Here is a 22,258-nt window from a genome sequence, read left to right as displayed (position 1 = left end):
ACAGGGATGACCCCTAAGTTTAAACAGGCTTCTCCCTCTACCTCCACTTACTCCTCTCCCCAGCCCTCCTTCCCAGCACTGTGAAGTCATTATTACCTGTTCTCACCTCTCCCTCCCATTACAGCCCTTTCCAAGCCCTCTCTGAAATCCCCTGGGGGTTTCTCAGCCCTGAATGGCCTCCTCTACTCAGGCCAACCCAGGCCTTCCTTTTAGTCACAGTTTGCCTGGGACTTGGGCACCTATTCCAGGCTCTCACTTCTAAGCAGACCCTAACGGTCACCCTCAACTGTCTGCAGCTCTGGTCCCCTTGCAGCCCCCTTGAAGCCTATGGCATCCAAACCTGGCTCAGAGCTTTAGTAGCAGGCAACCGGGTGTAGTGGTCAGAAACACAGCTTGAGAGAGGCAGGCCACGGTGCGAATCTGAGTCATGTGATTCTAGACAAGTCCCTTGGGTTCTGGGAGCCCCAGTTCCTCAATATCTACTTACAGAACTGCCATATTAAACAAGAAACTTCACGAGAGCTTAGCCTGGGTCCAGCATTCAGCAAATGCCCCATAATTGTGGTTATTAGTAGCTATGACACAGTCCAAACAACTGTCCATGGCCTAGAATGCCCGACCACCCAAACCTCTGAATATGCAGCTCCTCCCTGCCTGTCCTTCCGGTTCAAATACCCTCTTGAAGAGCCTTTCAGCGTGGCTCAGTGGCACTCTCTTCTCCCCCAGTATTTTGCTGTAAACTCTCTTGCCCTCCACAAGTCTACCTTGCACACAGTCACTTCTTTTGGCCTGAAGCTCCTCCCACCTCCCCCCCCGCCCCCCCCCCGGAGGCACAGGAGATCACTGCAATACCATCTCTTGTCTCTAGATGGTGGAACTGCCCTACTCACACGCCAAGACTTGAGAATGACCAGATAGGCAGGAAGTTATCTGGCAGGCCTCCTGCTGACAAGCCAAGAGACACTGCCTGCCACAAAGCCTATCTTCATGTCCCTGACCCTACCAACCTGTGCTGTGCAAAAGAAACATCTACATAAGTCACGTGGAGAAACGGATGAAAGGTCACTTATTCTCTTCCTTTCTACAGCTGGCTTGCCTGGGTTTGAGTTCCAGGGTCTTTCCTGGGAACGCTTCAGCAGGCCTTATGGGACTCCCAGCTCAACATCCTCTTCAGTAGCCAAAAGACACCAGAACACATGTGGTCATCTTGCTCAGAACCTCTCAATGGCTCCCAATTTACCTCTAGGATGAAACTAAATTCACAAGCCAATAGGCAAGGCTCTTTTGGAGTGGCCCACATAATAACTGCATTAATCTGCCCACACACTCACCTTGCACTCCCTTTCTGCAGCCTCAGGCCCCAGCAGGGGCCAGAGCCCAGATGGGCAGGCACCAACTGAGTGTCTGCATGGCAGAGGGACGGACGGATCCAGGCTCTGGCCCAGCCCGCCTTGCCAGCCTCCTCACCCGCCACACCCCCCCACACACCCACATGAAACTATTTGCAGCTCCCCAAACATGCCACATCCTCCCATGCTTCCTGCCTTTGCGTAAGCTACTTCCTCTGCCTGAAATGTCCTTCTTCACCCTATTCCAGAGTCCCTTCTGACTGGGAAACTCCTGCCCATCCTGCAAGATTCAGCTCAACTTTCCCCTTCAAAGCCTTCTGTTGCTCTCCACCAAGCAGCCCCTCCTCTCTGATCCCAAGTACCCACCAGGGAGCAGGTGTTGTGCTGCACTGTAACTGATGGCCTCCCCATCTCTCTCCATCACTCCAGGCCTCTAGGCAAAAAGGTCCAGGATCCTGCGCACACAGAAAGTTCTTGAGGCATGCTCAGTGACAGTACATGCATGCACACACAAGCAAGCCCTGCACCATAACAAACTTCCTCTCCCTCCACCTGGAGAAAAGGCAGAGCTCCTGTCAAAGTGGAAGAAGGGAGCTAAGAAGACAGGGCTCCCAGGATCCAGGAGGTGTGTGGGGCACAGCAGCTCCTTTCCTGGCTGAGCAACTCCCTAATTCCACAAGTAAGAACATTTCCTACCCCCTCCCCTGCCCTGGCCTAAGGAGGAGCCTAGAAGGTCTCTCAGCAAGCCTACCACCCACTAAGTGGCCCCATGCAAAGTTGAAGCTGGGAAGCAGCTGAACAAGGCACCAGCAAGGAGGAAATGGGACAGGCCCTAAAATAACCTAGGGAGTGGCAAGGCTGATCCAGTGGCAGAGGAAAGCTTTCCTGGCCTCCCAGTAAAGCCCAGACCCGCCTCCAGGGAAAAGGTCTACTAAGGCTGTCAAGTGCCCAGAAGGTTGGGATGTCCTGATGGGCAAGAGACCCCATCCACCTTGGCTCAATGAGTATCTGTATTTGGGCCTAACCCTAGGACATAGGCCTGGGCCTCCCAGCCCTACCTGCCTGCTCCTCTTCCTCCCCAGATCAGCTATTTCTCTGGGTACCTCTGCCCAGAACAAGAATTGGACCAGAACTAGTACCTACAAGGAACCACATCTGGGAAACAGGGCAGTGGCCAGACCCACCACCACTCGGGGTAAAGACAAGCCCATCCAGGATGTGTCCTCAAAGCAAGAGTACCAGGAAAACAACAGAGGCATGCCAGGCCCCAGAGCATCTCCTTTGGGCTGAAAAGCCTCCTAAGTCCCATTACTGGGAGGAGAGGGCAGTCTGCTTAGAACCTGAGGCTTCCAGGTATGAGCTAGTCCCAAGGCTGGCCCCACTGCCCCTTCCTGAGTGGTGTCACAGTGCCCTGCCGACCCTGTTGTGTGAGGCTATAGTGAAGACAGCCACCTCGGGGCCCCTGCCAAGCCAAGACCTCGCTGAGTCTGGGAACTGGACAAGACTGATAATCTTCCAGGATGCAGGAATGAGAAATGGTGTCAGCGGCCCAGACCAAATGTAGTCATTGGGTTCAGGGTTAATACAAACTGCCAACCCCAGGCCCACAACCTACACAACCTGACAGGGACAGCAGCACCATCTCTCAAACCCAGGCACAGAGGGCTGCCCTTACTCTTCCCATGCCAGCCCACTGACCCAGAGCTACCCAAGTTAAGGGGGAAAGTAGAGGCAGGGCCCTTCATTTGCACTTGTACTCCCAAGGGAATAGAGGAGCTGCACTGGCCCATAACTAGGTGGTTGATACAGGACCTCGTTTGCCCTCCTAGGTGCTACAGGTCAACATGCCAACCCCCAACTTCCCTGGGAAGCCTATGCCCAAAGGCACACGGAGACAGGCACCAGTCAGGACACGAGATGATGCAGACAGCTAGGCCAGAGGACAGGCCTCATTCTTCAGGCTCGGGAGGAAAGAAAGGAGTCAACAAGATACCAGCCCTCAAAGGTGAGTTTACTTAGAAACCTTTCAGGAACCTTCCTCTATAACCCTATACCTTCAAACAGAATCCTAAAAACAGCTGATATCTGACCAGGCACTCACCACTTTCCCCAGACTCTGCCTTCCAAGCATAAGCTCATTAAATCCAAACAGCCTTCTGTGGTTGGTACTGTTTTCAACCCTGTTCCCAAGGCCCAGACAACCAAGCCATTCAGCCAAGGTCACACAGCAAGGCAGTGCTGAAGTCAGGATTCAAACTCAAGCAGACCAGCTTCAGAGCTGCACCACACAACCCAGAGGCATCCAGGAGTCCCAGAAATTGGCCCTAGTGAAAGCAGGCTGCACAATGGCTTTTCCCTGCACTGTGCCGCCTCACATGGCCCAGACAACCTGCAGGAGGCTGGGACTAAACCAGAGAGGCAGGCAGGGTCCCTAAAAGTACAAAGTCCCAGTGGCATGAGGTCCTCAGGCAGGACTGGATGTCAAGTGTGACACCCACCTATTTAAAGAACTAGGTATTGGGCCATATCATTATCAATTAGCCCCCACAAAACAAAAACCCTGAGGTAGGGATTCTTTTATCCTCATGTGACAGATGAGGAGACATACTCAGACAGGCCAAGTGACTCACCTAAAGTCACACATTGGTTAGCAGTGGAGCCTTGATTCAAACCCAGAAGGGCAAATCCAAAGCCCCTTCCTCTCACACCTCGTCTCACCTCACCTCAAGGACAGTTCTAGTGGGCAGAGAGGAGCTCGTGCTTCCAGACCTGTCCCACATAGTTAACCTGCTGCACAGCAAATGCCTGGACTCCACCTGGCAGAAAATAACCATGGAGTAACCAGGATAGGAGGCGGCCTGAACCCTCAGGAAACATCCCAGCCCACATTCCCATTGCCTTTGTTGAGGAGGTCAGTCCTGGGAAATCCTACTCCCTCACCCCTTCCCAGGCTCCATCCAAACTAAGTGCCTCCAGGGAGGGCAGGGAGCCTTCTCTCCACACACACTGAGGGAAGAGGGAGTGTGACACAGGCCTACATCAGAACTCTCACCAGCCTCTGTGAGGCTGTGGTCATGCCAGCCAAATGACCACAGGCCCCTGCAGACCTAGTGGCCCTGGGCCTTGGTTCTCATTGGACTAGGGGAAAGGGGGCTTCGATGGCAGTCTTGTTTACTAAAGGCAGAAGCAAGTACCACCAGTTCCCCAACCCACTCCATGCCTGGAGCAAACACCACCTCCTAGGTAGTAGATGTAAGCAGCAAATATAGGCCCACTTGGGCCACATAAATTGAACTAGCTGCCACACCCATCTTGCCCCAGCCAGGCTCCCCATATAAGCAAGCAGGCAGGTTGCTTAAGCCCCAAACACAGCAGCAGAGGTGATGGTGGCACAGGGTGGGGCAGGAGGTAGAGAGCCAGCCTGGCAGACAGGATGGGCCCACAGGCACAGTGACAGCAGCCCAGCCACTAGGGCCTGTCCACAGGCCAGAGCTGGCCAGGATCAAGCGAGGCACTCAGGGTCCTCTCAGCTCCTTCCTTCCCCTCCAACACTGAAGGCTCCCAGAGGGACCAGGCCCCAAAAGGGAGCCTGAAGTCACTTTCCAAGCCCCCAGCACCCACCGCAAAAGCAGGGCTAAAGGCAGAGCAGTTTTTCTAGTCAGGACCCTTCCCCAGTCATGCAAGGGCAGTATGGACCAATGTGTGTAAGGGAGATCTGTGACTGACATCCGCCTACATGTGATCCTTATCTCTGAACTCATACCCCATCCCTTGAATACCTTGAAGAGGAATGGCCCACACTCCATGAATGCTGGGCTCTGAGGTGGGTGAGTACACCCATGAGCCCCTGCCAGGGTCTGTCCACTTCCCAAAAGACTTCTTCCCCACCCCATTCCCAACCATGCCAAGGCTTTCAGGGATGGAGAATGGAATCCTTCCTCCTGCCTCACAGGAACCACTCACCCAGACCTGCAGCCTCTTCCCATACAGGACTCCAGGGCACAAGGCTAACAGCTCCAGCAGCAGCTACTATGAACAGGTCCACAGCAACTGCCACTGTCCAATCTTAGTGGTACCCTTTCTTGTGCTACTTCCTGGGTCCACACCCAGCCTAGGTGGGACCAGCCTCCTCCCTGCCCAGCTGAGGACAGGACGAGGCATGGCTAGGGAGCTGTCCGTCACACCTCATGGGGTGGGCAGCATCTAAAGCCAGGTGGCACCTCTCACCTGGTTACTCACCACCCCACTCACAGAGCCTGACACAGCCTCACTGCCTCCCCACACTCACAGATAAGCAGGTTCTGGCTCCTGTCACTCTGGGCTAGGGAAGGACACAGTGGGGGTGGGACACTGAACAGGTCAGCCTCTATTCTCTTTCTCTGAGAACCAGAGCATGCCACGCTGCACACTGCTGGTGGAGGCAGCCTAGGGGGCAAAAACCTTTGGTTCTCAGCCCACTCCAGGACCAGGATGGGGCCTTTCCTCTAGGCTCCTAACACCCACACACTGGCAGGTCCTGGTCCCCATGGTACCCTAGTGCCCAACACAGAGCCTGGTACAGAGCAGGTGCTCAGATATTTGTTAAATGAAAACAAAAACATATGAGATCAGTACCTTTCTCCTACTATCTGAATCTGTTTCTCCCTCCATAATATGGAGTGTGGACCAGGAGGCCTCAGGTCCTTCCGGACCAGTCTGTGATAGCCACGAGCACCTGAAGCCTGGGGGTCCACGGTTCCCTGAACCTGTTACAATCTCTGTCAGGCAGAGAATGCACTGACCAGCTCCAAGAGTAAATGGGGACCCAAGTGTCCCTGAGCCATCCCAGGTGCCAAGTGTGACCTAGCTCTAAATGGGGACACAGGTGTCTTCTGGACTGACCCAGGACTGGGATGGGCAGGGTCAGAAGGGCCACCTTGACTTGTTCATCATCCTCTGTGCCACCCAAATGACCAAGGCCAAGGGTCTAGGTTTGCTCAGTCTGACCTCTCAGCATATGTTAGCACAAGTGGTTTTCCCACCCATCTTTGTTGTTGTTAAGCATCTGTTGAGGGCTAAGTGCTGGGGTAAATGCCTCACCTATATCACTTAACTCTTCTCAGTCTACTATGAAGCAGGTATTTTATCATTACTCTGCAGACAAGGAAATAGAGGCTCAGAAACATTATGTGATATGCCTAAGATCACTCAGCAGGACAGTGATGGGACAGAATCAGAACTCGGGACTGCTAGCCTCAAGGCTGTGCTCTCAGGCCACAGTCCCCCAGACAAGCACCCTAGTCAGACTATGACCAACCAACCCTGGAGACCCAGGGCCCACCCCATGGGGTCCATCTCTGGGAAAGCTGCAGGAGGCAGTGGCCAGGCCAGAATATCCCATGCCAGGCTTCTTCCATCTCACTCTTCCCTAGACCAGCCTCCAGCACTGACCCCAGGGTACCCTGCTGCCTTAGCCCTTTCCCATCCAGGAATTAGCACCTCCAACCCAAGAGGCAACCTGTTGATTCCAGAACAGGCAGACACGCCAATGAGAAGACAGCCAGCTGCAAGGACTCTTCTTGCAGAAGGCTCTGACTGGGCCAGGTGTGGAAGGAGGGGCAGGGGCTTACACAACGGAGCCCTTGAAGGGGTGAGGGTCACACATCTGCTCTAGGAGCTCCCCATAGCCCACTGTCTGTCCCATCCCACTCAGACTCCAGTGCTCCCAACATCAGTTAGTGCCATCTCCTGGCCATGTGACTGCAAAACCTCAACCAACCCATGTCGCCTCTCACCTGGACCCAGCCCAATCTCTTCTACGGCCTCCTGCCTCATCTCCTTCCCTCCTCCACCTGCCCTTCAGCTAACTTCCTAAAACAAAGGTGGCAAATTGTGCCACACCCTTCTTCTCAACCTGCTGTACTTCCCCACCACCTGGCTGGGCAAACCCTTCCACCTTTCTCCACCCAAGACATGTCTACTAACCACAATTCTCTGGTCATCCCATGTCTTCAGGCTCTTGCTGTCCCAGTTTTCTTAGCCAAGTACCCCTTCCCAACAAAGCAAAATTCTACTTACATGAGAAGGCCCAGCTGAAATCTACCCCTTCTCTGAGCCTCCCCAGCAGACTCATGGCAGCCTCCCTGAACCTACAGCTCAAAGTTCTGTGGACATCAAGCACAGTGTCTTGTTGGAGAATCACTTATGTGGGGCTGACATGTCAGCCACACAGAGCTTCCTGAGGGCAGAGCCAGGTCTGATTCATCTCCAGAGTGTAGGTGTAGAGTAGAACCTGGCACAGAGAGGGAACCAGTATATCCTGTTTCAACTAGTGCCCCAGTAAGCCGGTCAGCACACATTGGGTAGACTGCAGGACTTGTGCACTTGAGCTCTCCAGGCAAGGAAATCAGAGCTGGGGATTCCAAATGCTTGGTTTGGCATGGCTTAGTAGTAGAGGCTGAAGAACCCTTGACAGAGCTGCCAGCCCATCCAGCTGTGGGCAGCACCACCCCATAGCATAGCAGTAGGTTACATTAGCAAGCTCTGACTCACCATAGGTTGTAAGAACAGCCAGACGCCCACAGGGTGCTAGTGATGCTGGATTAGTTTTTGACTTCAGCATTCTGAACATTCTAAGTAACTCATCTGGCTCCACCAGCCCCCTTGGCCATCTCCCAGCTAGGCAGCTTGAGGTCTAAGGAAATGCCATATCACCAGGTTGAGGGGCATCAGAATGGCTGAAGAGGTAAGATTCCAAGCCCCATCCCCAGGGACTGCCCTCTCAGCCCTCAAGGGCCTACAACTATGGCAGAAGAGCTGAGGGATGGAAAGCACAGAAATAGCAAGATGTAACCCCAAAGAGTGGGCAGAATCTGAATGGCCTGGCCTTAGAGCACTGGCCCCAAATGGAGATGGAAGGAGGGATGACAAGAAGAGGAGGCAGGGGACCAAAGTCCTGGCAGAAGCCAGGGATTCATGGTGGTATAGTCCACTGCATTTGGAAATCCACAAGTAGCCATGGGCAAGGGGAACCAGACCTGGGCAAATAGAAAGCCCACAAATGGATGCCGGGAGCAGAAGTCCAGGCTAAATCTGGAAGGTGCTTCAAGCTCATAGAGGAGGGGTCTGCAGGGCCAGCTTGAAGATTCTCCCACCCTTTCCTCAGCAACCAAAACTACCCTCCCCAAAGAAGCCCTGGCCCACCAGGCCCATCCATGGGGCAGAACCCCATGGAGACTCCTTACCATGTGGGGGTTGTCATAGTAGACAGCGATGGAGCGGAGCTTGGGAGAGATGCTGCAGCTCTCAGTGAAAAGCCGCCCAGTCTCACCATAGAGCCCCATGTGGAACTTGTAGGCCACAGTGACGTTGCGGATGGGGGGTGACCCAGCACTCACTTCCACCCCAGCCAGTAGCCCTGAGTACCCGGCAAAGGCCAGCAGCGTCAGCAGCAGTAAGAGAGTCAGGCCCCCAATCAGGCCCAGTAGTAGCAGGTCCGACATGGCTCTGGATCCCCAACACTGCACCTCAAGGCAGCTGCAAAGGAGAAAGAAGGGAGAGGAGGCTGGTAGCCTACTCTGACAATGTGCCCACCTGCCCGCCAACCAGTTCTGGCCCAACCTCCTCAGACCTGCCTTGGGTGCTCTGACCCAGAAAGGGGAGGGGCCAGAGGTGTTTACACACAGAGTGACCTAGAAGGGAGCTACAAGGATGACTGAAGCCACAAGCCTCTTTATTTCTTAATCGCAGTTGGTGAGGATCTCAGAGCAGCTCAAACTGTCAGCTGGCAGCCCTGGTCACACCTGGGGAAACTGAGTCATAGAGGGGCACAGGAGTGATTCAGCCAGAGACATACTCCGGGCCCTGACAAGTCTCCCCGAAGATGTACCAGATACCAGCAAGCCTGCCTTTCCTCCACATTACCTCTTCCTCCCCACAGCTGAGCCACGCCACCAGCCCAGCCTCCCCAAGCCTCAGGGACGATTGCCAGAGGGAGGACTGGCAAATGCTAGGGTCCAAACACTTACTAACGAACAGGGAAACCATAAGGAACAAAAACTTGTGAGGAAAAATGTGCCTCAGGAAGAGAATTTCATAAGAAACTCTCCTTTTCTAAGTACATCTGGCCTGCAGGGACCTTGCTATCCAGCAAGCTTACCCATCCAGAACCAGAGGAAAGACCAGAGCAAAACGGCCTGAGCAGGTAGAACAAAGTCCAACACTAAGCTTCCCAGACTTGAACCACCAATGTTAACAAGCTTCATCCCAATTTTCCAGCCCACAGAAGAAACAGTGAGTAGTAAGAGGAAAAGGCTGCTAAAAGGGAAGTCGCACAGCAGGAGGAAGTAACAATTATCCCTAAGAGGAAAAGAAGCTGTTCAAGAGCAGGCCCAGGAACATAACACAGAGGCCAGTGTGTGAACTATTCAAGGCAGGCTGCCTAGTTCTCCAGGCAGCTTGGGGCCAGAGGCCTAACCCTTTTACACAGAGGGCTTGACCTGAGTTGCCTGGCGGGGGGGGGAAAAATCACAGCCCAGAGAAGACTGTTTAAAGAGGAAGGGAGCCATGTGACCCACTGGGGGGACATTCCCACCCCAATTATTTAAAAGTAATATTTAACATTTAAAAGGTTTTGAAGCTAAAAAGGCCACGCTGCAACTTTGTGGAATACTTAGCTCTGTGGAATTATTTCTTCCCTGTGGGTGCTGGGTGTTGATTTTACGCTAAAAAAAAATTGTCTTTGGAGTCAATGAGCACACAGTATTTGCTCACAAAGAGGCAAAGTAAATTTCTAAACTTTTGGTGTCAAGAAATTGAGGTGTTGCCCACTAGTCTCACCCATCTGTGCTTCTACCCATCAGTATCTCTCTCTTTTCTGCCTGTCCTACTCATCTTGTCTCCAGTAACTTTCATTCCAATTTTCTTTGATAATGATGAGAAATCTTCCACTGAATGCTTACTATACGCCAGGCACTGTCTAAATGTTGAAACACAGCTACTTCATTCACCCTCAAAGCAATCCAAAGAGGTAGGTAAGGCTAAAGGTTCAAGTAGTTAGAGGTTAAGAGACTTGCCCAAGGTAACACAGGTATTAAACAGAGCCACGTGGACCAAAATGCAGGCAACACAAGCCCAGACAGTCTGACTCCAGCCCCTCATTTCCACTTTCTCTCTCCTCTCTGGTGACTGGCTTCCAAAACGGCTGAAGCATTAAATCCTTGTTGGACATCTCTGAGCCCAAAGCTGGAAAACTCTCAGCATCTAGGCCCCCACTTGCCTTGGGAATGACAAGCCCTCACCCTGATCTGCCATCTCAGCTGAACACTTCCTGTCTCCTCAAGAAAACTTAGTATCTACCTTTCTCTTCCTCTCACTTCCCAAACTGCTCAGAAAACGGGGGGGGGGGGGGGGGGGGGGAGAAAACCCACCTGGGGGTCTCAGAGCCTTGGTCGGCACGTGGAGAGGTAACGTGAATTTCCCCTATATTCAAGAGAAAAGGAAGAAGGTCTGGGAGCTCACCTGAAATGCCAGGCTCACTTTTAGTAACTGCTGGCATCCAGTGCGGCAGCGGCCGAGCGCTCCAGTGCTGGGAGCTGAAAGAACAGTCACCCCTGCCCAGGAAATAACCACTGAGCCAACCATCATGCCCTGATTACCCTCCTCAGGGAAAGCCTACCGGTCCCTCTAAAGCACCCTCGTCCCATTCTCAAACCCCTTGTGGAAATCAGAAGCCAAACCTAGCTTTACAATGTCAGGTCTCTTCGCTAGAGCTCTGGTCACGCCCCTCTTCCTGGAGGACTCCAACCACACTTGGCGCCCAGAAACTGCCGCTGCCGCTGACCTTGGGCAGACTGCGCCCTCCCTCTAGCCTCGGTTCCCCCTCCGCTCAGAGGCCCGGGATGGACGCGTGCGGCCGGTGCCGGCGAGCCTCAGGGAAGGCTGCGCCCAGCCAGCTTCCTGGTGCCGCTCACGTGCGCGGCGGCGGAGGGCCGGGCCCTTAAACGGCCCCCGTCCTGGGCTAAACTTCGGTGCTAGCAGAGGGCGGAAGGACTATGGAGGGTGGGGGGCCGCCGCCTCCCACTTTCGGATTCCAGCCCCTGCTCACCCCGGGCCTTGCCTATTTACTCAGAGCCTTTCTCTTCGCCCACCTCCTCACGGAGTCCCACGCACGTCTGTAACTTAAAGGACGCTAAAGTTTGCAGCCCAGGCTGCGAGGCGCGGCCTTGGGGGACGGGGGCGGAGTTAAAACGCGACTCGCGCCTCTTTCCCTCACCTCCACGGCCCCGGGGCATGCCCTGCACCGGTGGCCGCGGAAGTGGGCTGCCCGGAAGAGTAGGGGCTGCCCCAAGGTCGCATCCAGGCCCTCGGACCTGGCCGAGGCCAGCTGTGGGCAAGACAAGATGCAAAGAGCGGCCCGGGCCGCGGGGGTCACGGAGGGGACACGGAGAGTCCTGAGGTCGCGCCAGGGCGGACAGGGGGAGTCCCAGACCTACGCCCCAGCGGGTATGCCTCTCCTCTGGCCCGGCCCTCACCTCAGCAGCCGCCCGCTGCGGACGCCGATCCGCGCAGGCGGCTCAGGGTTCGGTTACGGAGCCTGCGCGCGCCCGCCGCGCACGCTCGCTCCGCCCCCTCTCGCGGCGGGACATGGCCGTGGCCGTGGGCGCGTGCGCGCGGGACCCGGAGGGCGGAGGCCTGCCCCGCCCCGTCTCCATGGCAACGGGCGTGTGCCTAGCCCCAGCGCTGGCTGCGGCGGAACCCACGGCGTACCTTCCCGCCTCCAACAAACTATCCGGTTGCTGAGGTTGATTTAGCAACACCCCAGGGCATCTGGGTTGGCAGGAGCACCACAGTGACAGCCTGGCCCAGGCTCGGGTACGGGAGGCAGCCCAGTGGCCCGCAGTAGAGGGCCAGGCTGGGGACCAGGGAGCTGGGGCTGAGGAGAATTTGTACAGCCTAGGGAGGCGCAGCACAGCAGTATCAGCCTCTGGCATTTGTACCACCTTTAGTCCTGCCACTTTCTCTCACTGTGGCTTCGCAACAGACTTGGGAACCAAGAAAGGCATAGGTGAGGAAGCTGAAGCCCAGTCTGGGCTCGCGGAAGAAACTGGTGGATCCAACTTCTGCATAGCGCAAATATCTGCTTCCTGCCTCCACCCACCCATTCCCACTTCCGTGAGTATATTCATCCATCCAACACTTATTATTACTCCTTGCCAGGACAGTTCTAGGGGCTGGAGATAGAGTGAACAAAACCAAGGTTCTGCCCTCCTGGAGTTCACGTTCCATGGGAATGCCCTTCTTCCAGGCTCCTCCCTCAGTGCCCAGGTTGTGGCTGGGGGAGGCTGGTCTACCTTTGTGGTTTAGCGGTAACTTACGTGATTCCCACGTCAAGTGTAAGCTCCTTGATGATTGGTTCAATCTTCACCTCAAATTTCTGAGGACCTACAAACTACAAAGCACTCTTCTAGGGGCCCAAAGATAAAATGCTCCCCTCGTGAAAATCCCGGACTTTTGGTGGGAGGTGGGGAAGGTGACAACTATGCTCATAAGCTTGGCTACAAGACCGGCGAGGCCAAGAGCTACTTTGGTATCCTGACAAGGACTGATGTTTGGGAGGGGATCCAGCAGATGGGAACACCACGAAGGTGGTGGTGGGAAAAGTCAGCAGTCACAGGGTGGTTCACCTTGTGGATCCCACTACTGCACCAGCAAAGAGCAGGCTGTGCACACAGAGACAGTCAAAATCCCAGCTTCCTTTCCCTCTGCTTCACATTCTTCCTTCCGCAGGCAGGGGAGTTTGAACCTTATCCACAGGGCCAAGCCTGTCCCAGCCCTCTAGGCAAACTGGCAGAACAGGCAGCTGGCCCCTCACAGGCACTCTGGGCTGGGCCAGTGCAGGTCGCAGCAGTTGTTTTACCTATGAACATCAAGCACACGGTCAAACCCCCAGCTTAGGTGCCCCAGGCAGGCGGGCTACACACTTGGTAGCATTTCCTTTGACACAGGAGCAGCCATGGCCCGGGCTCAGAGATTGACAGCCTCTGCCTGCAGGGTCTGCGTGGTCATTTCTCCTGCTTCTCAGAAGGTGGTGAGCTTTTCCCAGGAAACCATTATAAAGAAGTGCCCATTCTTTATCTTGTTCTCTCTGCTCACTTCCCTTAGCCTGATTGGGGAACTCTAGAGCCCCACATCAGAGTTCAACATGTGCCTCAGGAGCTTCAGCACCTCTTTTGTGGGAGGAGAGTCCGCTGGTGACTGGGGCTGCAGGCCATGACATCAGCCTGCCCAGCTTCACCTCAGGCTGCTTCCAACAGTGCCAAGTGAAGTCCCTTGGCAGGATCCCTGCAAGGCAGCGGCTGGCCACCAGGAGGCAGCAGCCTACTCTACAAGGCACTTTCTTCATTCCAACCCCTTGTAACAGGTCTGAGGAAACCTGTTCGCCCAGCCATGTGCTGCAACCATCCTCCACTCCCAATCTTATCTCCCAATAGCACAGATTCCCCTATCATGAGTCCAGACTTGGCCTTCATCTCCTCTTGCCTTCCTCTGTCCAAGGAATCACTACAGAGATTCTTTCTCTTTCTTTGTAAATTTCCAGAAAATTGTTTCCCCAGGGCCACTCCCCTTGAAGAAATTAAACAGGAAGCTGAAGTAGACTGTCCCTTCTTTCCCCCACCTCTCAACACTCCAAAGCTCTGTTTAACTCTGTGGGCCAGTGGCTAGATTCCCCAACATGGATGACAGAGAATACACATGCAATAAGAATGCTTTCGCTGCCACCAGCCACTCACAGACACACTGTCTCCCACCCTCTGAAGGCATTGTGCCCATCCCCAGCCACTCACTGTCTAGTCAGGGCTGCCCCTGCAGGACTTGCCTTGGCTGAGGACCAGCTAGCTTCAAGCCACTCTGAAGTCAGCTTGCTGTTTCCCCTGGAGCCTGGTAATACATCCTTCTTCAGGTGAACAAAAGCAGAAAAAGCCCAGTGAACCCCACTGCAACAAAGAGCCTGCCATCAGTCTTCCTTCTGTTCCTGCCTATCTCATCACCCAAGGGCTATCCCAGAGCCCACTATGTTCTAAGATCTATTCCTTTCACCACCACCCAGCCCAACAACTATCCAGACAATTCCTTGATCAAACAACACTGCCTTCTTGAGTTTAAATTTTATTTTACAAAAAGAGAAATAAAGAAAACTGATAGGCAGTTATACTGACTTACAATTGTTCTGTTTGCTTTTTTTTAAAAAAGTGACATGAAACACAAGTAAAAATAAATACGTCATAGAAACAGCCAGTTGCCCAGTCTCTGGGGCAGGAGCGCCTGCCCTGCTGAGAGGAGGGAAGCCCATGATCACACCAGCAGCTGGATCACCCAGCCACAGATGCTCCTCGAAGCCAGGCACAGGTCCCAGGCCTCAGGGGCGTCCTGAGGAAAGAAGACGGAAAACCAAAGCCAGGTGCCAGGACCCTGGGGCCACCTCATTATCCCCCACTCCTCCTGGCAGCAGTCTGGTCTTAGTGGTTATCCATAGTGACCCCCCTTAACCTACCTGGACCCTCTTCCCCTGACCTCTCTGAAGATGGTACAAGGGAAAAACCTGTCTTGGGCAGGCTGGGGGGGATTCTTCTGGTGAGTCCCCAGCCCACCCTGAGTAACACAACCAGATAACAGTCATTTTACACCCAGGTGCACATGAGCACAGCACACAAACACACACACACACACACACACACACACACACACACACACATACAGCTGGGCTGAGCTCTCTTCCAGGGAGGGTCCTGGGTCCAGTCACAGTATGAGGTCCTCTCTCTTCTGAATATCATCCCAGTAGTGGCAGCAGAGAGTACCCAAACCTCCCCAAGCCCTCTGCATTGCAGACACTGCAGCCTGCTTGGCTACCCCTCCCCAACACACTAGACTACTATGTCAAATAGACCTGCAAAAGGGAAAGGTGCACACTCAGGTCCCTGAAGAGCAAAGAAGTTGGACACTGTCTGCTCAAGAAGTTCATCGTTATAAGACTCAGGTATTCATAAAAGGCCTAGGGCTAAGCTAGTAGCACAGAAAAGCCGTTAAGGGGATCACAGCAGAATACACAGGGCAGAAGAGAAGAGTTGGCAGCAGGGGAATGGAGTCTCAAGGTGACCAATAGAGAGCACAACATTCTCAAATAGTCCTTGAGGTGCTGATTCCTGGGAGTAGTCAGCAGAGGGCCAGAACATCTCCCGGGGGTCCTTTTGGGGAAGGATGACTTCACTTAGTTGTAGGGGTGAAGAGCCACTGAGCTGGGTGCACAGAAGGCCATGGCTCAGAAGGGAAAGACTGATCTGAGAAATCAAAAGGAAGTGGGGGCCAGGAGCAGTGGCTCACGCCTGTAATCCCATCACTGGGAGGCCGAGGAGGGCGGATCACTTGAGGTCAGGAGTTCAAGGCCAGCCTGGCCAACGTGGTGAAACTCCGTCTCTACTAAAAAATACACAAATTAGCTGGGCATGGTGGTGTGCACCTGTAATCCCAGCTACTTGGGAGGCTGAGGCAGGACGATCGCTTGAAACCGGGAGTGGAGGTTGCACGGAGCCAAGATCACACCACTGCACTCAAGCCTGGGTGACAGAGCAAGACTCTGTCTCAAAAAAAAAAAAGGAAGTGGGAAGCAGAAGGTAATATCCAGAACACTAGTAACAAGGAATGTAAAGCCCCCAGAAGACCTTCCCCATGGGATGAGGACTCAATTTCAGAGCAATGCCAGGTTTGAATAGACTGACACAGAGGGCCCTTCTCTGCTGACAACTTTGGGAGTGATGGTCCTACCCAGGCCACTTAAGTTTGACTAAGTGTTTCAACCAATCTGCAAAACTTTACCCCAGCACTTTGCTTCCTGCTCCCGAATTGAGAAATTTCATATTTAGTTGTGAATCACAAGCATATAGAGACTCCACACACTAATTCCTAGGGAAGAGAGCTCCAAGGATCACAAGCATATAGAGAGACTCCACACACTAATTCCTAGGGAAGAGAGCTCCAAGGACCAGATAGAATTATCCTTAAATCAGGAGATGATGAGATAGATGCCTAAAAAGCATAACTCAAAGGGGTGTGGACTTCATAGATATCCAATCTAAAGAAAATGATATGACCCAACATGGTTCACTTCCTTTCTTAAATAGCTACTTTGTCCCTGTTCAATTTTTATCTACAAATATATTAAGAAAAGGAAATCAAGCATCACTATAAATGGTAAACCTCAATCATTAAGTAGTACTGTGTTCCCCAGGCTGAGAACTTGGCTAAACCAGATGAATGGGGCTTGAGAGGCCCTTGAAAACATTCCATGGAAGACAATGGTAAGGGAAAATGCCTAGGCCTGATTTCCTGCCCTCCCTCTTATCACCAGCCACCCTGCCCCCCTCAGGCCTGGATAATGGGTGGAAGACACCACCAAGTGTTTATGATCAAAGAAACTATAAAACATGGTTCTTAGGCTCTGAGATACTTCCTGCTTCCCTCACAAACATGCTTATGTTTGGTGTGCATGCACATTTGCCTACCAGCACATATAAAGAGACAGTGGAAAAGTCAGAAGTGTTTTCAGGTTATTTTCTTTAAAAAAAAAAAGCAAAAACCATGGACCTGGTAGCACTCCAATTTCCCATGATCCCACCCCCAACCCCTCTACACAATAGAAACTGCACATATAAAAGAAAGCCTTCTCTAGTCAGGTCAGCCTCCCAGAATGATGGCCTCTGCTGAGTAGAAGCAAGACCCAGTCCCTGGAACACTGGATAGACAGTAGGCATGTGCTGCCTCTCAGAATACCCATTTACTTTCTGTCAACTTCAAAAGCCAAGCCCATCCCTCCAGGGAATGGTTTCAGTTCCCGGCTGGGAAGGTTTCCGGATTCTTGGAGGCTAGTACAGTGATTTCCTAGAAGTGAACACAGAAATACTACCCCCTTCTCCCGACAACACACACACACAGACATACACATGCACACATGCATCTCTGGGATCCCAGTGCTCCAGGGCCTGAGAGGCATCAGTGTAACCCAGGTTGTGAGTGTGTCCCATAAATTGGAGATTCAGTCTAGCTCACTCCTACTGCACCAGCCTCAACCTGAGAGCTCACTCCAACTGAGTCCCTTCACCATCCATTCTTGGGATGCATCTGAAAGAGAAAGCACTGGTTGGAACTGCTATTTTTAAATTATTAAAATAATTTGCATAGCTAAATTGTAGATCTAAGGCTTCCATGAGTAGAAGAGTTAAGTGTCTGGCAGGGTGCTTATGAAAACACAAAGCTTCTTAAGTTCCACTTTTGGTGTTATTGGACAGCAGACAAACACACATATACACATGCACCCCATCCATCATCTCCTTGTCTCTTCTCTGAGGACAATACCCCAGAGTCTGCTAAGGCCCTCCAAAGATGGAAATGGGCTGGTCAGAAGAGCTGTAGGAGCTACTACTGGGATGACCTGACTAAGCTGCCTTCTGGGCTGGGAAGAGGCAGGTACACCACCTGCCCAGTAAGGAGGGAGCCATGGGTAAGTGGTAAAGCTCTAAAGCCAAAGTTTGTTCATCATAAAGAACTGTCTGGCAAAGTGTTGGGGTGAGGGATACAGAGGGGGCGGGGACACCAATAGGAAGACAGCCAGTGTTTATGCTTAAGGACTAGATGACCCTCCCCTGGCAATGGCAATAAGGGGAGACCCAGAATGACTGGTGTGTTCTTTTAAGATAAAACCCAGACTTAGGGCTCCTACAGAGAAAGGGCTCCTCCATGTTCCTTCAAAGATGGAGGCAGCAGACACCAGGCCTACATGGACCACCTGAAGATATTTTCTAACATGAAATCAATAGTCCCTCAACCCAGCAACCACCTATCCACAGCTTCACTATTCAGCATAGAGAGCCAACATCTAACATCATCCCAGGAGGACATAGCTCCAAATCTGGGGTCTCTTACTTCCCAATTGCAAACTCCATGATCACAACTTTCGATTTCTGTGGAATGAGTCCCACCCTCCACTAACTATCCAGTCTCAGGATTCCCTGATCTTCCTGAAAAGCCATCTCTCAAAAATATAGTTGTTTAATCCAAACCTTGGTCAAACCTAACTCTTTCCCTGGTCAATTTACCATCCATCCAGGATTGTTTTTCACCAGTGGCTATAGGGTCTGGGATATCTTAAAACTTCCCTTTCTATCACCTACCCTCCTTACCCCTAACCTCCCCCCACCCCCAAATAAACAAGACACATGAAAAGTCCAAGTAATAAATAATTGCCCATAAGAAATAAATTAACATGGAGCTCTCTAAAGGGGAAGGAAAGGAACAGAAAAGACTACCAGGATAGGCAGCTGGGGGCTCAGTTCTACCCTGGTGAAAAATGTATTTTCCAGCCACAACTCTGCGACCTTTCATTCACGTACTGCAGTGCTTCTCCCTCCCAGCCTCTGCACACAGACAACCTTCCAAGCTGGAAAGGGAGAGCTGCTCAGAGATAGCCACCGGGGTTAAGAGACATAGATTGGTAATGCCCATTTTCTCTCATGAATTTCCCCAAATTCTCACACAAATGTGGCTCTGAATACCAGGGACTTGAGTTAGCTGGGCCTTCTCTTCACCCATCCAGAAGGAAACTTGTGATTTCCATGGCTCTTCTGGGCTCACCCTGATGTTCACACTAATAGGTGCTATGAACCACCAAACTGACTTCCATTTAAAGAAAGATAAATTCATTTTTCAGTTTCCCTCTTAGTTCTTCCCTCCCTCCCCTCCCACCTTCACCCCTGCTCTGTTCCATACATACACATACAAAATAAACATACACACACACACTCACAAACACACATACCTGGTCAGCTTCCTTCCCACCCCCTAAAAAGACCCCACTTCACATGGGATCACAGTCTGCTCCCCCTACCCACCCTCCTTCTCTCACTCATTCTCCCTTCCTTCACTCCCCTCCCCAGGCCAAGCTAAGTCACCTAGTAAGGCAGCTCTCTTGGGAAAGAATGTTCCCAAAGACAGAAATGGGATGTGCGCTTCTACACTCAGATGGGCGAGCAAGCAAGCAGACAGCATAAGCAAGGCAGGAAGGAAAAGAGGCTGCACTGCCCCTCCATCCCTGTTTTGGGTCCCTGATTTCCCGCTATTGCTGCTATGTTGGACTTATTTTTTTTTTTTTTTTTTTTTTTGCCTCTTTTGTTAAACAGCAACAGAGCTCTGCCACTTTGGCCAACCACCCTCCTTTGTCCTCTTCCTTTTCCCTCCTGCCAAGTGTCCTATTCTCAAAAGGTCTAAATCACTGCCTTCCAGCTTGGTGGGCAACCTGCTGGGGGCCCCAAGTGAGGTGGGGAGGGGCTCCCTAGCTATTTCCCAGTGACCTCTATCACATCATCGTCTTTATCCTCATCATCATTGGAGCTGAACCCAACCTCGGCAACCTCATGAGAGTCAAATGGAGGCACCTGGGACCGTAGGAGGCCACCAGCTGGGTAGCCTGCATGTGGGGACATGTAGCCTGGATAGATAGACATGCCCCGCGAAAGGTTGCTGGGCAAGACAGGGGAAGGAAAAGGCGCAAACATCCTCGGCTCGGACAGGAGTGGCTGTGAGAATGGGAGTGAATAGCTGGGTAGTATCCCTGGCACAGAAGGGTTGAGCATGAAGGAGGGGTTGCTGGCAGTGACTGAGGTAGCCGTGGAAGAGGAACTGACGGGGCCTGCTGGCACCAGAGGGTCAGTAGTCACTGGAAACACCAGGCGGGCATCTGCCAGCAAATTGGACAGCTGGTAGTAGGAGGGGGTACTGCCCATAAACAGGGAGTTCTCCCCAGCCTGGGAGGTGAAGGGGGTGGTGAGGTTATGGTTTAAGGAGACGGGTGGCATGGCAAACCCGCCAGAGACTGGATACCCGTGTTCATACGGCTGCACGGGGGCTGGCAGATGACCCTTCCTGGACCGCCGGCGGGATGACTCCTGGGCAGCAGGTGGTGTGGCCAACTTTCGCTTGTGGCCCCTTAAGTCCAGCACTGGGTGCCTGTCACCACAGGGCTGGCCAGTCACCAAGAGGGAACTATTGAGGCAATGACCCCCTAGTCGAGGCTCAGTTCCGAGAGCTGTCCCGGGAACAGCACTGCTGTCCATAAGTTGGGCCGGGGGGCCAGGCAGGGCGGCATTGGTGCTTGGGGAGCTCTGACGGGATTCCCGGGCAGCAGCCACATCTGCATACTGCTGAAGCTCACTGATGATCTCTGGGCTGTCAGGAGAGACGGGCCTGGCCAGCCCCTCAGGGTCGGGGGCTTTGGGTGATGAGGCACTGTGTCTGCCGTTGCTTGTGGACTCGCAAGAAGGTCCCTGGGAACCTGGGGACAAAATGTAGTTAACTGAGAACCAGAGTGGCCAGGGAGAGAAGAAGGGTAGAGGAGAAAACTCCATTAAAAAAAATCCTATCCTGTAGTCCCCAAAATTCTAATAGTTTGATGTCTGAACAACATCACCCAGTCAACCTTTTCCAGTCACAAAGAAATTCTTTGATCCCAGAAATAGGTCTATCTATGACAAGGCATGTAACTTTTCTGCACCCCAGTTCCCCAAACTGTAAAACTATACCAAAATGAATCCTATGAGATAAGGGATATGAAACACTAAGAGATCATTCTTAAAACTAGTCAAACTTTTTTTGGCAGTAAGAGACAGTCAGTGATCAATGTGGGGGAAAGAGGAAAATCAAGCTAAAAAGTAGTTCATTCTGATTTGAAAACAAAACAAAATCCATAGCTATGGAAGACAACTGGGACAAATGGGAAATCTCAATTTTGGAATACTAGGTAATTTTATGGAATCGTTAGCTTTTTTTAGTGTAATAATGATATTGTGGCTAGGAACAGAATATCTTTAATCTTAGCAGATGCATGTTGAAGTACTTAGAGATAAAATGACATGATGAAAAACATGACATATATCTTCGACTTACGAATGACTCAAATAATAGAAAGGGAGGGAGAGAAAGAAGAAGGTTTATGAAAACTAACAATCATTAAATCTAGGTGCAGGGTATATGGGTGCTCATGGTGCTATTTTTCAACTTTTCTGTAGGTATGAAAATTTGAAATTTCCATAATACAAAGCAGGGAACAAGAGCATTCTAGCCCTCTAGCATTCTAGCTCAGGGGTGGGAGGATAAATGAGAACCACTCCCACTGAGGGGAACTTGGCAAGAGTTCTTAACACTGTTCATGTGCCACACATATACCCTTTGACCTGGCAATCCCACTTTAAGGAACATATCCTATAGATATAACCACCTCTGTGAAAAAGCACTGTCAGTGATGGTGGAGTAAAATAATCAAAATGTATGTTGACAGGGAACTAATTAATACATTGTGTTACAGCTCATCCTGTGCGAACCTTCAAGAAGACATATCTAGAAGAAATGATAAGGAATAAACTATTACTGGTGAGTGAAAAAAGGAGTAAATAGTATTTTATGGTATGTTAGCATTTGTTTTAAAAATACAAAGAAAATTGGCTGGGCATGGTGGCTCACACCTGTAATACCAGCACTTTGGAAGACCGAGGTGAGTGGATCACTTGAGGTCAGGAGTTCGAGACCAGCCTAGGCAACATGGTGAAACCCCATCTCTACAAAAAATGCAAAAATTAGCTGGGCATGGTGGCACGCACCTGTAATCCCAGCTAATCAGCTAATCGGGAGGCTGAGTCAGAAGAATCGTTTGAACCCGGGAGGCGGAGGTTGCAGTGAGCTGAGATTGCACTGCTGCACTCCAGCCTGGGTGACAGAACGAGACTCTGTCTCAAAAAAAGGAGGAGCAATGGATGTCTGCGACCATGGTGGAGGAAAAACTTATGGCCTGGCGTGGTGGCTCACACCTGTAATCCCAGCACTTTGGGAGG

The 22,258-nt window shown here is 52.1% G+C and overlaps 2 protein-coding genes and 1 long non-coding RNA gene across 17 annotated transcripts in view; 1 reads left to right on the top strand and 2 right to left on the bottom strand.

Moving 5' to 3' along the window:
• Positions 1 to 12,000, bottom strand: part of TEX264 (testis expressed 264, ER-phagy receptor) — a 33,142-nt gene extending 21,142 nt beyond the window's left edge. The window contains exons 1-3 of one of the 8 annotated variants that reach the window (XM_063805880.1): positions 11,861 to 11,984; positions 10,848 to 10,939; positions 8,573 to 8,864 (exon numbers count right to left, since the gene is read on the bottom strand). In XM_063805880.1, coding sequence (XP_063661950.1) covers positions 8,573 to 8,830 — 258 coding nt within the window. In that variant the 5' untranslated portion in view covers positions 8,831 to 8,864; positions 10,848 to 10,939; positions 11,861 to 11,984. Of the gene's footprint in view, positions 1 to 8,572; positions 8,865 to 10,756; positions 10,940 to 11,065 lie in introns of all 8 variants that reach the window. The other 7 variants (XM_063805879.1, XM_016941191.3, XM_063805882.1 and 4 more) reach the window with 7 other exon arrangements.
• A 27-nt stretch (positions 12,001 to 12,027) lies between these two features.
• Positions 12,028 to 14,544, top strand: LOC107970649 (uncharacterized). Its single transcript, XR_001713350.4, has 2 exons — positions 12,028 to 12,500; positions 13,491 to 14,544. It is a non-coding gene; the product is annotated as an uncharacterized LOC107970649 (long non-coding RNA).
• Positions 14,545 to 19,511: 4,967 nt separating this feature from the next.
• The window catches only part of RAD54L2 (RAD54 like 2), a 127,385-nt gene continuing 124,638 nt past the window's right edge, over positions 19,512 to 22,258 (bottom strand). For all 8 annotated transcript variants that reach the window (XM_009445560.5, XM_009445558.5, XM_054681911.2 and 5 more), the window contains one exon: positions 19,512 to 20,706. In XM_009445560.5, the coding sequence (XP_009443835.1) occupies positions 19,712 to 20,706 (995 nt within the window). In that variant the 3' untranslated portion in view covers positions 19,512 to 19,711. The remainder of the gene's footprint in view (positions 20,707 to 22,258) is intronic.

This window comes from Pan troglodytes, chromosome 2 (assembly GCF_028858775.2).
Source record: "Pan troglodytes isolate AG18354 chromosome 2, NHGRI_mPanTro3-v2.0_pri, whole genome shotgun sequence".
Lineage (NCBI taxonomy): Eukaryota > Metazoa > Chordata > Mammalia > Primates > Hominidae > Pan > Pan troglodytes.
The sequence above is the reverse complement of the archived record's forward strand: the minus strand, read 5'-3'. Positions and strand labels throughout refer to the sequence as shown.